At 39.0% G+C, this 15,745-nt stretch overlaps 1 protein-coding gene and 1 long non-coding RNA gene across 4 annotated transcripts; one reads left to right on the top strand and one right to left on the bottom strand.

Moving 5' to 3' along the window:
• Nucleotides 1–450: 450 nt before the first annotated feature.
• On the bottom strand, nucleotides 451–11,209 carry LOC124169825 (MAPK regulated corepressor interacting protein 2-like). 2 transcript variants are annotated; one of them, XM_046548606.1, is made up of 6 exons: nucleotides 11,099–11,209; nucleotides 10,860–10,947; nucleotides 10,424–10,539; nucleotides 10,170–10,223; nucleotides 7,122–7,175; nucleotides 451–1,723 (listed from the first exon to the last, which is right to left on the bottom strand). In XM_046548606.1, exons 1-6 carry the CDS (start codon nucleotides 11,148–11,150, stop codon nucleotides 1,653–1,655), a joined length of 435 nt encoding a protein of 144 aa, XP_046404562.1. In that variant the 5' UTR covers nucleotides 11,151–11,209; the 3' UTR covers nucleotides 451–1,652. The 2 variants fall into 2 exon arrangements, with proteins under 2 accessions (XP_046404562.1, XP_046404563.1); XM_046548607.1 differs by lacking the exon at nucleotides 10,170–10,223.
• A 94-nt stretch (nucleotides 11,210–11,303) lies between these two features.
• Nucleotides 11,304–14,075, top strand: LOC124169826. 2 transcript variants are annotated; one of them, XR_006867242.1, is made up of 3 exons: nucleotides 11,304–12,162; nucleotides 12,442–12,512; nucleotides 13,954–14,075. It is a non-coding gene; the product is annotated as an uncharacterized LOC124169826 (long non-coding RNA). The 2 variants fall into 2 exon arrangements; XR_006867241.1 differs by having other exon boundaries at nucleotides 11,304–12,342.
• Nucleotides 14,076–15,745: the final 1,670 nt, after the last annotated feature.

The following is a 15,745-nucleotide window of genomic DNA, read 5'->3' as shown; positions in this document are numbered from 1 at the left end:
CGTCGCGAAAGTAATCACTATCGAGATCACTTTTCCCGTCGCGAAAAGCAATCGCTCTTTTGATCATTTTTCTGAATCACGCGGTCACTCCCGCCGTCGCTTTTCGCATAATTTCCAAAATCACAGCTCGTTGTCATAGGACCCTCATCACGAAATTATATAGCGTGTTTGTTTATTTATGTCGTTCCCACAATTGTCAAACGTTGCGCTGCAATCGCTCCATAGGGGAATGCGTTCCGATTGGCTGATATGGGGTTTTAGTGACGGTTTTAGCGACGGAAAAAGCGACCGGACGAGTGATGAAAAATAGCGATGGGAATCCACATCGCGATCGCCATCGCAAAAAACAATTGCCGCCGACGATCATTTTGCGCAGTGCTCGCGAAAGTGATCACTTTCGCGACGAAAAAAAAATGATCGTGTGATTCAGGCTTAAGAATGACAAAGTGGTTACAAATTGCTCCTTTATTCTCTCTCCCTCCCTCTCATAACACACCAATCATAAAAATAGAAAAAAACAAACATGCCAGGCTCACTGGATTATAACAATTTATCTCTCTATATATTCAACAATTGAATATAGGACAAAGGTTGGAGGAGGCTCTTATAAAAGACATACAATTAACAGGCATCTCCATATCAACCTCTGATTACTTAAACCTATCATCGTCTATTAATACAAACAATGTAGCTGCCAGCATCATGCATTTATGATATTTGGCAAACTATGCTGGGAATAAGAACAAATATTGTCCAAGTCATTTCTCAGCATGGCAGTTCAGCCATACATATCAAAAGCATGGAATCCAACAATCTATTGTGATTTACCAACAATCATGGGTCATATATGTACATGATAAATCTTGTCTACCTGGATTACGAAAGGCAGAAAATAAAAACCTTGTGCCCAGTTCATTGACTACGAACTTCACAAGATGAAAAATATATAGGACTGGAATGATACATTTCGCTATAAAACTGGACAACTTGCTCACAGCAAGGAGGATTGGGAATTCTAGCACCGTTTGGCAGCATCAGTAAGCAAGCACTTTTTATCGTGCATGGCTATGGCCCAACATTATTTAACTCTGAAGAAAAATGCTAAAGTGGCTACCAATGTGTCTACCATTGAGACAAAAAGTCCACTGACTTGCGCAAGAGAGAGAGGGTGGGAACTATTGACAATGGTTTTGATTACGTGAGCAGGTGCAGAGTTCCAGCTCTGTCTTGTGCCACGAGATTCTTTCCCACTGAAAGACGTCCAGCTACCTCTAATTCTCGATTGCCTATAAAAATCAATGAGCAACTAATGTTCTTTATGCCTGCAATCAAAAACTCACCCTGTTTGATCCAGTGTCAAACCAGAAATCGTCAAGGTGGCCTGAAATGTATAAATGCGGTCTTAAGAGGGGAGTCTACGTTTAATCCGACACGAGAGATGGCTGTGTGCTTCAGAAATTATAGGCCAAGCCAACATATGAGTGTGAGCCTTGAGTAAACCTCATAAGCAGCTTGCAACTGCTACAGGCAGGGTCCACCTCTTTTGCACAGAAACCATCCAGTCTTGATGCATTCTCTAGGCACTCGTATCTCATCCAGGACAGGCTGTGGAACTTGGTGTCCTGCCTTGAATTCCTAACTTGCATCCTTCATTATATGGAATTGGTGATGTTGTTGAAGAGACGTTTACCCCACCAAGATTCCAGGTCAAAAGGTTTAAAATCTGGAAGAAAAAGCAAGGGGTGAGATAGGGATTTTGGTTTCTGCAGCGATTAGATGCACTATTACAATCCATTTTCGGGTGCATGTCTGGGAGCTTAATAATTAAACTCAATGTTTCGTTCATCCTGCAAGTTCCTGGAGTCTCCTGATGACATTCCCAGCAGGAGGAACGAGACGTAGAGTTTAAATATTAGCTATTTCGCTTCTACCCACTCCCCGGAAACCAACCCATCACATGCGGCATAAGTGCTGAGAGCATGGCAGGGAGAAGGAAAAGGTACATTTACAGCAGCCTGCGGTGTGAACGTACCAGGTACGTTCACAGCAGTGAAAGGGTTAAGCACACAGACGTACACCAGAAAATGGATGGTAATAGGTGAGATAGGGCTTCACCTAGAAATGACCAACCAATTATAACACAATTATAACACATTAATAGGAATTACATATCCCAATTATTATACATTATGCAGCTGAAAATGGGTACAAAGGTCAAAGTATACAGAAGTGAAAATAGGAAATACAGTAGAACCTCGGTTATACGACCCTCAGTTATGCGATGACCTCACTTATACGCCGATTTTTTTTGGTCCGGTGAATAACCCCATATGAACCCATGTATTTCCAACCTCAGTTATGAAACTCTTCACCTATACGACGACCTCGGTTATGAAACGTATTTTTCCAGTCCAATGTGATAAAATACCTCACTTGTACGACTTGTCAGAGAACTGCTCTACGAGAAGATTGCGGTAGGCGCGCCGATTTTAGTCACAGGAGCGGGGGTAGTGCGTGCTCATTACATAGATATGCCATTGAAGAATAATAAGTTTTAATAACGAGCGATGCTGTTTATTAGATATTAATTTTAGCTGCAGTAGATGATCATTAATCCGGAATATCTATCTCTGACGGAAGATTGTCTAGTATTTTCCAAGGTTATGCTTCCCGTCGCCCCAGCGAAATAACACCTAAATGAGCCGTTAAAAATCCTAGAGTACATAAATTTTGGCTTCCAAGGTCTATCAAAAAAGATTATCGTATTTGTAGTATGGACGTAAGCCGTTGGTGATTCAACACGATGGCAAAAACAGCATGCGTGGACTCATTCCACGGGCTAATCCCTCATCCGCGGGACGAATTGAGCCGGAGGAAAGTTGCTTACGCGGCGCGCAGATCAAAACTGACCCAACTTGTATCTGCGGGTTTAAATGAAATATAGATTGACCTTGACTGCCTGGTGGCAAGCGTTTATTTTTTAACTGAACGAGAGTTAGTACGAATGCCCTCGGAGAATAACTCGCGTCGTCAGTAGTAACGTAATCATTAAAGTCAAATTCAAAACGCGAGAGATAAGGCAGTTCCTTTCGACTCAGGAATGACTTATAACCATTATATCGAAGTACAAAAACAGTCTGGTGTTGTTTTCAGATATGGGGAAGCAAAATATAAAGTGAAGATGAGTCACGCGGCTTGTGAGTCGAAGTTCCCGGCGCTGAATTCGCGGAAGAATGCCGGCAGAGAAGCTATACCCGGTAGATTCAATCTATTATTACTAAAATGTCACGGGAAAATTCTTTTTTTAGTGCGTAAACATTATTGAGAGGGGAGATTTTTCCGGGGTCTTAATCTATTTTTGTCCATTCATCACTGACAGCAGTTGCGCGATTATTTCAAATGCTCACTTAAAAGTTTTCTAAGCACCGGAAAAGTGAACTTAGTCACGGAATATCCGGGGTACCAGTGGCGTAACTAGGAATATGCTTTGGGGGTGACGGTAGTACCTGGGGGGCGGCTTCACCACCCACCCCTCCGAAGCAATGGGGATTCCCGTAAAATTAAAAAAATGGCATGCCTGTAAATATGTTCTACATCATTTTGGCACATAAAATTTAACATTTAGTAGATGCAGTTGCTGTTTATCAAAGCTAGACTTGTGTTTAAAATTTTTTTTAAATTTTTCTGAGGCTTTGGAGAGGTATCCATCCCCTCATCCCCCAACCATAATTACGCCACTGCCAGGAGCTCCATATTATCTATGGCATGGTATTTAGAGGGAGAAAACTGACAGCTGGGGTCATTTGCGCCATGAGGTAAGAGAGGGAGCATAGAAACCCTGTGTTGGAATTAGCCAGGTTGTAACGATAGGCTTAACCAGGGCTTAATGTCCCATCTGCTGGACAGTGTGTTGCCCTGGAAGTTCCGTCCACACTACTCTCAAGCAGGGATAGAGCCATCTCTGAAAACTTTCTGCCTCTGCCATTAACCCAGGTCCATAGGGTGTGAAGCCTTCGTGATGCATTAGTGAAATTTTGCTCCCTAGTTATGGGGTTAATTTGGATGACTTTCCTTAGGTATTTCATTTCTTCAATCTCCAATCTGGGGTTTGCCTATAGGTGGTATAATGAATTTCCTGAAAACTGCTTTTAATGAGTCAACTTTTTAAAAAAATTGGCTTCTCTGTGAACATTTAGTGACATCATTCCGAAATCTATCCAGTGTGATAGCCTTGCAGCTTAGTACCAGAAATGCTAGTTGTTCAACCGTCGGTAAAGTTGATCAGGAATGTAAAATTATATTTCTCTTAAAGTAATACATCATCTGGGGTGTTAGTTTTGAGAAAATAAGATTATTAGGCTCCAATTTCTTGCCTCCAAATGAGTAATTGCATCCTGGAAACAAACCAGCCCCTATAGGAAAGGATTTCATGCTAAATACCAAAAAACCTCACATATGAAACTTCCTCACTTATGAAACTTTTTTTGGTTTTCCGCTGAAAGTTTCATAAGTGAGGTTCTACTGTACAAGCATTTATGTTACATGTCAGAGGTTACGTTCCCAAAAACCTAAATATACATAGCCTAACCTTATTCCCTAATTATGTACATTGGTGTACTAAGGAACTACCTTTCACATGCCAAAATTGCTTCATAAATGCTTATCCAAAGGCAGCTAAACATTGGCGGAGGAATGTGTATGTGCCAGTGATAGCATTCCATGATACATAAATCAAAATCCAAAATCATACAAAGAAATGAAATGGAAATGTTTCAGGAAGAGGGAGAAGTAAAGGTAAAGGTGTTACCAAGTCGAAAAAGGCTGATGAGGAGATTTTCAGAATATTGCAGAAGTAATGTGCGAAGGAATTGTAAGGTAGAGTGAATAGACCAAAAAATTTGAACATTAAGAAATAAGCATACGATGAAAATAATCTCAGATCAGGGATTTCAGGCATTGAAATAAGGGGAGCCCTCAACAATATGAAGACAAGGAAAATGGTCAGCATGGACAACATACCACCAAAGAAGAACTTCAAGAAGGCGGGGAGGGAAAGGCTTTTCAAATTCATCCAAAGGAAATAAGAAGACAGTTATTAGTCTGAGGATTTTTTAAAAGTTCTTATTCTGCTACAAAAAGAAAGCAGTAAAATGTGTACAGTACAGTACTTAAGACTAAAATTCCATGTAGCATAAGTAGTGCAGAGGATTATTAATTAAATAAATGAAGGCAAGAGAAAAGGCTTACTAAATTGATATCAGGAAAGGGAAGTTAACATGTGACACACTAGCCATTTAGAGAAACCTAGTAGGAAAGGATCTGAAATATAATCTGGATTCCAATGCTTGCAATGCAGATTCTGAAAAAGTGCCTCAAAAAGAGAACAGGGTAAAGCTAACACTATTCCTAAGAAAAGTGGAGTTGCCTCAAGGGATAGGAGACTAAATTGCAATCTCTTTATGGCTCAAATAATACAAGGGATGGTGGCTGAAAGACAATCAGGGTGGGCAAGAATAGGGTAGTTTCCTTCATCAAAGAAAACGAAATGCATTGATTGCTATTCGTTACCCACCATATAATGTTTTCATAATATACAAATATAATAGGTTTTCATAATACATATACAAATTATTTGATTTTAGAAATCCCAGTTTAGACGAATGGCATTGGTCAATTTTATCCTCATTTGAAAAAGGCCAGATTGGCGCCCATGCGATGCCGCTCCACGTGACGTCACAGGGACCTAGTTTCTACACGAGAGGATAGGAGTTTAACATCGCCTGAGATTACCAATGCATGCATGAGGCACAGAGCTCAGGGAAACATCTCTAAATAATCACCTATTAAAACTGGCTAAGGTCGGAAAGTTTTCTTCGTTTGATGAGGTATTAATAATCCTTATATAAGCAAAGTGCTACCAGCTAGCAGGGTACTCGGCTACCTGCTAGTATCCTGCGTCATATCAGCACTCAAAGCCTCGCCCCAAGGTCACCTCACTTGCGGCAGCAGGAACCAGAATGACGTCACACAGAGATTTCCCGGTATTCATACTTAGTCGTCGCGTTTTCGCGAGCTTGAAAATTTTCACTTTTCGTTTAATCGTGAAAAATAGATATCGTCATTCGAAAATCTAAGAGCGTGAAATGCATACTCCAGGAGTAATAATCTTTCGATTTAGGCAATAAAAAAATAATAGGAAACAACCCTATTGCCCTTGGTATTTAACGCACATGCAGAAGAGATGATAAGAGGGGCATGGGAGGAGCTAGATGCTATGAATGAATTTGGGAGATTGATGTTTAAATCAGTCAGGTTTGCAGATTATCAGGCATTGATTAGCCAATTGGCGATAGGTCTACAGCCTCTAGTGCCGGGGATCCCAAACTGGGGGGCGCACCCCCCTGGGGGGGGCGTGGAGAAAGTACAGGGGGGGTGTGACACCCAACTACCGCAACGAACTTGATGTCGAAAGTGACCTACGCTGTGCTTTGTCTGAAACTCAACCCAGGATCTGTCAACTTATATAGGACATGCAAGCGCACCCATCTCACTAAATTACATTTTATGTTTTGTTTTTGTAAGTAGGTAGGCCTATTGTTTCACCTTCCTTAAATTGTAAATGTATCTGTGTTACAATGTTAAATTTTGTATCAGTAATTATATTCGTTTTTCATGTAATACTTGTTTTAATTTTCATCATACGTACAATTATTGAATCTTTCCATTCTACGTTACCGCATTCAACAGTGAACAAAAAAATCTACCTACTCACCGTATCAAGTAGGCACATACTTGTACGAGTACAAGTACTTGTACAAGTAGGAGTTGGTATGTATGGCACCGTGGAAATAGGGTATTGCAAAATGGAAAGCTGATATGTGTAGCGGGAGGGGGGGCGTGGTACAAAAAAGTTTGGGAACCCCTGCTCTAGTGCATGCATTACACAAACTGTGCCAGGAATGAAGCATGAGGATTTATCACAAGACAACAAAAGTTATACACTTCTGTAAGACATCACTAGCTAGAGGCCCTGAAAACCAAAGGTCCGTGGTTCAATTTCCGGTCCGGGAGAAATTTTTTCCCATGGCAATTAATCAATTATCACTGTTATTAATTCCTACCTTGAAGGACTCCATTGGGTTCTCCATCTTCATAGTAGATAACCGACGTGGAACCTGCAAAATAAGGCAGCTTATTGATCATTGAGCACAAAAATTGATTTACATCAATAATAATGTCGGCCAGGTATGTGAACAGTAACAACTCGACGTGGCTTCACCCCGAAGACCGAGATAGTGCAGTGATGAATTTTAACTGTGGAAGCCTACCTATAAGAAAGATGTTGGATGCTAGAGATTTGGGAAAGGTTTGTAATTTTTTATCTTTCAGAGTAGCACATTGTGATGGAAAGAATGTCTACCTAGATCAGGAAATTTATGCTAAGAGTGTGCTTAAACTTTTTGGAATGGTAGATGCAAAAGGACTAAAGATTCCTCCTGTAGTGAATAATTGTGGTAAATTGAGGAGGTTCAGATTGACCCAACCACTTATAGGAAGTGAATCGGGAATCTTTTGTACTCGAATAACTTCCCTAGGCCATATATAATGTTTTCTCTTTGCAAATTAATTCAGCACAACAGTAACCCTAAAAGATAAAAAGTTAGTAAGCACTGAGCATTTAGCATTGCAGTATTCCAAGAAAAATATACCATTTGTATAAGCAGAAAATAAACTGTGTTGGAGAGGATGTGTAGGAAATACACTCCCAATTAATTTGATTTCTAAGATATGGCTCTGAATGTTTCTATGTACAGTTTCTGTTTCGTTTGTCAAAAATGATGTGCCATATTTCTCCGATAATAGTTCCCCTCCGAATATAGTCCCACCCCCATAATTTTGAGGCTTCAGTTTTGGGAAAAATTTTAAAACAGTGTAAGAATATAGTCCCCCCCTTTACTTTTACCGCAAGTTTTGAAAAAAGGGGGGACTATATTCAGATAGATATGGTAGTTTCTTTTGAACTCAACTGGGAATGCCTGGAAATGGTGTAGTTCACTAAATGTTCCCCGGCAAACAATATCATTAATTTAGGAGCGAATAAAAAACAAGACTAACGCTATTATCTTGAATTGTTTGGGGAAGATACAAAAGACTTGAGTCAACGTTTGTCTGTACCTCAAATTAGAAAATTTGACCTCAATACTTTCTCAGAGGAATGAAATCCAATTTTTCCAAGGCAATCTATTAGCATTAATTCAAGGCCAAAATGGATAGTGTATTAAGGCCTGGTTACACGGTGCATTAACCCGTACGGGTTAATGCACCGTGTAACCTGTGATAATGTATGAACGCGAGAATGAACGGAAAAATTCACCGTGTAACCACCCCAAAATGTACAAATGCATGAACGCGTGAACGGAAAATAGAACCTGTTCTAATTTCATTCATGCATTCGCACAAGTTGATAATAGAGCCACCTGGTGGGAAACGACACATTTAGTTGTCATCTGCAGGGCTATTCCACGGCCGTCTTGGCTATTCAGTAACTCTTTACGCGTATTTGTTCATTTGTACTGTATCGTAAGTGCTTGAATCCTACCACAAACTCACTATTTGCATCTACACTAATGTTCGCATAGATTATCCCTGTATGTATGCCGGACATACCAAGTTTATGCCTATGGTATCTTATTGGTTGTATTATGCCGGAACAAAACAATCGATGAGGTTGTCACAGAGTTTTCAATACGACATTTGTGAAATACAACGGCTATCATACGACTTATAGAACACATTTAAACATAATCAATATCATACGAATTAACAACAATTCTACCTTTTATACGTCCGAGGTGGGAATGCGCTGGCCCACCACAAAAATACGACTCACATTACGCAAGTTCATAAATCGACAAGACCTCTAAACCAACATCTTTTCCATCAACAGCAAATTATTTCTTAACTTTATAACCGTCCCGGACAAAAGTAGAACAAAGTATTAAAAATATCTACTCTCATACATCATCTACACTCAGTGAAACAGATGACAGAAAAATGTCTAGTAAACACGGCTTAAAAACAAGATGCGTCTACAAATTTTCAGCCTAAGTATTAACTTTGATAACGGTTTGAAATAAATAGAGTACTATTGAGATATAGCATTAAGCGAGCGTTAACGATAAATATTAAATATAAATAAATATTACTGGCACGAAATGAAACAACATCGGCAACTACAATGAAAACCACTGTTTACAAGGCAACGCAAATATATTACCAGTATGTGAAATTTCCTGGTCCTACAGGAAACAACGAAAAGGGAATTATTTTCTGGTAGGTATCGTCTGCTTCCTACCTAATGATACTGTTTTCACATTTAAATTTTGCGCACTGTAAAGGGAATAAACAAAAACTAAACGCCTCGCATTACGAGAAAATGTGTGAAAACTAGTGCGAATGCATGTACCGTGTAACCGCTCATTCATGCTCCTCGTTCACGCAAACGTCCATGAATTCAGACATGCAAACAGACACGCATTCATACATTAACCCGTACGGGTTAATGCACCGTGTAACCAGGCCTTTAGAAGTTAGCATATATATGGTACCTCTGGTCAATATTCCACATCCAAGCAAAGGACATTGTAATGCAAAACAAGACTGTTATATGGGTTTATCTATGATGGTGGAATCTAGTTTCGGTCCATGTTGAGCAAAATATTTCCTCTGAGTGATTTTAGCACATAGTGATCTTACAGTTGGTCTCACTCACATTAGAAAAAGTACACCATATGCTAGCCTTCAAAATATGATATTTGGTTTAATTTCCATTAGTTTATGTAAGTGTCATGTACTGAAGTTTTGTGGATTAGAATAGTAAACTTAAGGATAAAGAGTCAGAAACCAACCCACTTTATAAGTAAGAGGAAGAGCCATAAAGAAATAATTGAAACCCTTGCAGCATCAGACTTTAAAGCTATTAATTCATACAGTAAGTAGATTCAACCTCAGTGGCCATATCTAAATGACATTTTCTGTAGGCGAATGTTACTTCAAACGCTATCACTAAATTATTACTGTTACTTATCAATAAAAAACATATTGAGATAGGTGGCTGTAAAACAAAAGGTTAGGCATGCAGATAAAAATTATTAATTCAGTGAACATACCGTGGCAATTTTCACCACCTTCATCCTCGTATTCCTTACACACCCTATTCCATGCTGAAATAGATACAATAAGAGAGAATTAAGGACTTATATACAAAGCTACGCATCTAATTAACATCTATTCTGTGAAGTCAGCATGTTACATAAGACTACAAAGAGTTCAAGACCAATAGAAACACATGCTCTACTCCCACTACGCTACGATTCGTAAACTAACTACAACTAGGGCAGTAATAACTCTTCGAGGTACTTACAATCGTAAATGAATTTGATCAAGTCTTCGTGTTGCGGTGTAATGACTTCTTGCTGTGATCTATGATAAGGACCAGACCGTTTCCCATTGACTAAATGAAATACTGGCTTAGGTCCACTGACATGAAAGAGAAGAATAGAGAAATAATTAACCTCCCTCAATTACTGGAAGGCAAGGTCATCTAGCAATTGACCAGCATGACGAAAGGCCAAAGTCCGCTTTTCTAGAACGCGATTATTTCCTCGACCAAAGTGAAACCTTAACCTCAAAACAAGTATAATGAAAACTCTCCACACAGTGGCAAAAGTATTTGGGTAGAGAATAAAAATTAGCGGCAAGAACCCGAGGAGAAGAAACTTAGGCACACGAAATCGAGAAAAAATGGGCCACAAAAACATATCACCGAAACAAGTGAAATAATTATAACTCGTCCTCACTTCATTACTTGTTCCTCCTCTATGTCACAGCCTTTCTTCGCAGTTGTGTCCCGCAGTGTTTCCAGCCTCTCCAATTTCTGCGGGAGACCTATTATGTCGTGGTGGAGAAAAGGAAGTCGTAACAAATTTTGTTTTACAACATAAGTCCAAATGAAAGTTTCCACTAATCCACAATCTTGTGAGTACACTTGGCTTCATATTTAAGAATTCTTCAGAATTCAACTCATTACATGACATACCTCTCCTCGTCTTAGCAACAAATTTACTCGGCCCCCTCGAAATAGTGTACATCTTCCCCGTGGAATATTACTACGCGAAATGATGGACAAGGGCATTATGGGAAATTATATTGCTCTCAAAGTTTTTGTCAAAAAGGAATAAAAGTAATTAACCGAGAAAGACAGGTGTATATTTAGTATTTGGAAGACGTAATTAAAAATATATTGTTCTGAAAGTTAACAATAAACTCTCACGTAGTCATACCGCGGCTATGTTGTATTTCGAGTAAAGTATTAAGGTAATGGTAAGTTTTAAATTTTCGTTCATCTTTCAATTCCGAGGCTGGGAATTTTTTATCAGATGCTCCGTTTTATTAAAGAAAATATAATTGTTATCCTCGTTGATTTATACTTAACGTAATGAGCCTGATTTTCGCCGACTTATTTTAAGTGTTATCTGTGTAATTCGTCACCCATGTGGCTGATTTTGCTCCGTACCAGCCGTGGCCATAAGTCTTGTTTTCTCTAGCATTACTGAAGAGATTTTTGCAATTTATTACCTTTACACATTTTTCGTTTAATACCAAAAAGTTTTTATTACCATGGCCATGACATTCTCTTCTCATTGGTTTTATTAGGCGTTCATTGTCGCGTAAAGAGGAAATAAGGGAATATGTAGATGGAATCATCCTCCGTCGAGAAGCATTCACATTTATGCACTCGGTGTTAATATTTTTAGCCGTGGACGGCAAGCGAGCAAGTAATAATAATATTGTTGCATACCGGCCATACCCAAATACCAGCCCTATGAAGTCCTATTTTTAATCATTCGAGTGGAATGAATAGGTTTGGAGTGGGGTAAAGAACTGCTGATTGATTTTATCTTAGCAATTTGAGTGGCATGGTAACATGTTACATGCAGGTACAGCTAAAGTGATTAGTAGGCACCTAACACACTATACATAATCCCTGCATGATAATTAAGTGAAAAAACATTGCCTACTGTGCTGATTTGCTAGTAGTTCTAACTTTGGAACAGCATGAATTGCTCTGCAATATGATGGCCAATAGCATGTATCGTCAAGGTGGGTTTCATGGTCATACCCCTATCCTTGGTATCTCTCAATAAAATTTGGCTTTGACTTGGTGTCTGTTCTCCCTCTCTGAGAACTATCTTAGCACTAGCAGCCTCTGGGATACTAGTTTGATGCTATTTAGGGTCCTGCCATAACTTCATGAAATGACCTCTCTGCAAAGGCAAACTGGTATCAGCCTAGGAAATTGTTTATTTTTTATTAAAATATAATCATCAACTCTCGATCTTGCACTTGCCATTAGTTAAATGTGGTACATGTTTAATTTAGGTCTTGCCATTGACCTGTGAAAGTGACTGAAAACATTCTGCAGGGTTAAGATGGATTACGTGAGCATTAAAGTAAGTGTGAAAATTACATTGAAAATTTGGTGTATCTAGAAATGAGCAATACATATTATTCTGTGCACAATTAGTTATTTTAATAATTAAACTATGTCACAACATCTTCCAATATCTTATAATTGATAAATATTTTAACTAATTAATGATACATTTTGAATAGCAATGGACAATTCACCACTTTAATAAATGGGGACACGCATATTTGTCTGTTTCTCAATTCATCACCTTCTTCTTTTGTTATTTATTGAAAACAATTGACAGCCTCACCTCTTTCGAAGTTAAATTATGGCATAAGGAACTCAGCCTGAGTATTTCTTAACTCATCTTCTCATTCCATTTACTGAATTCTTTAGATGCATTGTTATTGCGGGTCTGAATGAACAAGTCCATTAGACATTAAACTCTGGTTTCCAAGAGGTATCCATCTGAGGCTTCATAATGCTCTATGCGAGGAAGAGTGATTGTGGATCTAGGATCATGGTTTGCAAAGATTCATCAAATCAATGGGCTGCTATAGAAACCACATTCCCAGACACCATACTATGCAGTTGCATTGTGCACGTGTAGCCTTAGGACATCAAACTCTACGAATACACACAGCAGCACACACTAGCATTGCCAATGCACCCTTCTGTTCCCTGCAATAATTTGAAACCAGAGACAGAACTCTGGTTAAGGCAATAGTAGCATGCTATCTTGCCATTATCGCATCAAGCAGCCACAGATGCAAACCAGAAAATCAGTGCTTTAGGGGCCAGGCTTGGAAAAATTACAGGTTGATCCAATGCCATGGCTGAAGTTTGACTGGTTGAAGTTTTTCTTTCTCCTCCCTGAAGATGAGCACAATTTTTATTTATTTTATTCTCAAACCACCGAATACAGCTCTCTTTTTATTGGGGTATTCAACAAATTTGAAAAGTAAGCGTACACATTCAACCATGCCCTGGTTAGGGTAAACTTATCCAGGCGGGACTGGAACCCGCAACCTCATGTTTGGCAGGTGAGGACTTCACCCCGCCACCACCGAGGCCGGCAATTATTTTTTGATGTAATGGAATTGTAGATGGTATGTATTTCCTTTTCAGTGGAATTAAGAATTATCCATTCCATAGACAAACTTACCTTACTAGAAATACACCTGAACTTATGCAAATAGTAATCATTTGTTGAAATACAGGATAGGATCCACGTACAGCTTGCTCGCCAAAACTTATATATCAGTGAATCTACAATGGTAACATATTAAAAGACCCTTATTTTTGTTTTTCATCCATTGCGTACTCATCAAGTAATGGGTTGCTGAAATTTGCAGAGATCTTTAAGTAATTCCATTGACCTATGTTACTAAAAAATATCCAGTTTACTTGATTTCCAGCAATTGAATTGTCAAGGCTGTGATCTGATGACTTCCCAAACTAACCTTGATATATTTTTTTAGATGCAGGGTGAAAAAACATGGCTTACCTCTATGGAAAATATGCATCATGAGAAAATGCTGTATCTACTAAGGAGTATCCAGTATCTTGAGGGCGGGGGAGCCTCTAAGCAGCAAAACTATATGTAGGTAATATGAGAGTTTATGGTTTAAATATTGAAGTTATTGCATATTTACGTAGAATGTTCAACACTGATGTGTTCCAGTTCTGTAAAGCACTTCAAAGTTTTCAATATTCAAAATGTTGGACCGAAATTGTCATGTACATAAGTGAAAGAGTATGAAAAAGTTCTATTGTGAAATTATTGTACTGATGAAGGTAGATCAACTTAGAGCATATTGCCATTCATCCATCCAAACTTCGACTTACCTCTTCAGTTCATCATAGCAATCCCTACAAATTATTTTACGTGGGAGAATGCCCCTCTCTCCTGGGGGGGTATTCCATACTCCCTGAACCCAGGTAATGACCACCCACCCCAGATTGTCATTTGAAAGAATTTGGTTTAAGATGTGGTTTTTATCACCAATAGCTTAAACATCATCTATTATTGAAGTCGTGTCAGGCACCTTAGTAGAAAAGGTGTTTGCTTGAATTCCTCGAAACAAATCTCTATGAAAACAAGAACATTTGTCCATGGTAAAGAGATGGGAAAACTATAGCCTGCATGCGAGATGTGGCTGCCAGAATTTTTGCATCCAACTCGTGTGGCATAATTCCAAATTGCTTTCTGTCTGTAACTATGAAAGTAGTTTAAAGTATACCGGGACTAGCCGCGGTGATAACTTTTACGGGAGCCACCCGCAATGCACAATCGTGTGAAAGATCCACAGAGAAAAAATCATTCTCCTTGACCGAGTCTTGGTACCTTGTTAGTGTCCTACCTAGTTAACCTCCTTGTTAGTTACCTTGGTAGTGTCCGAAAATATCCACAATAGCTAGTTTCTACAATAGGGTAGTTTCCTTCATCAAAGAAAACGAAATGCATTGATTGCGATTTGTTACCCACCATTAGTGTATTCATAATATAAAAATTATTTGGTTTTAGAAATCCCGGTTTAGATGAATGGCAATGGTCAATTTTGACCGCATTTGAAAAAGGCCAGATTGGCGCCCATGCGATGCCACTCCACGTGGTGTCACAGGGACCTAGTTTCTGTACGAGTAGTCAGGAGTTTTTCATTGTCTGAGATTACCAATGCATGCATGAGTCACAGAGCTCAGGGACACATCTCGTAATAACCATTTATTAAAATTGTCTAAGTTCGGAAAGTTTCCTTCGTATGTTAGGGTATTAATAATCCTTATTTAAGCCAAGTGCTACCTGCTAGCTGGTTACTCTGCTACTTGCTAGAAGCCTGCATCGTAGCAGGGTAGCGGCGCTCATAGCCTAGCACCAAGATGGCCTCACACGGCGGCGGCTGAAACCAGAATGACGCCGCACAGACTTTTCCCAGCATTCATATTTAGCCGTCGCGTTTTCGCATGCTTGAATATTTTCAGTCTTCATTTAATCGCAAAAAATAGATATCGTCATTTAAAAATGTAAAATCATGAAATACGTACTCCAGGAGTATTTATAATCTTTTGATTTAGGTAATTAAAAAATAATAGGAAATCACCCTATTGGACTCTAAAGAGCAGTTGGAAATTTTAAAAATTATTGAAGGTCAGGACATCACTCTGATTAACGAATACCTTTACCCATCCTTTTCCCCTATTCTGGCGTCCATTTTAAAATTCATCTCTTCCTCCGTTAGGTAACTAGGTAACACTAATAACATGAAAACATCA

Source organism: Ischnura elegans, chromosome 12, assembly GCF_921293095.1.
Source record: "Ischnura elegans chromosome 12, ioIscEleg1.1, whole genome shotgun sequence".
Lineage (NCBI taxonomy): Eukaryota > Metazoa > Arthropoda > Insecta > Odonata > Coenagrionidae > Ischnura > Ischnura elegans.
The sequence above is the reverse complement of the archived record's forward strand: the minus strand, read 5'-3'. Positions and strand labels throughout refer to the sequence as shown.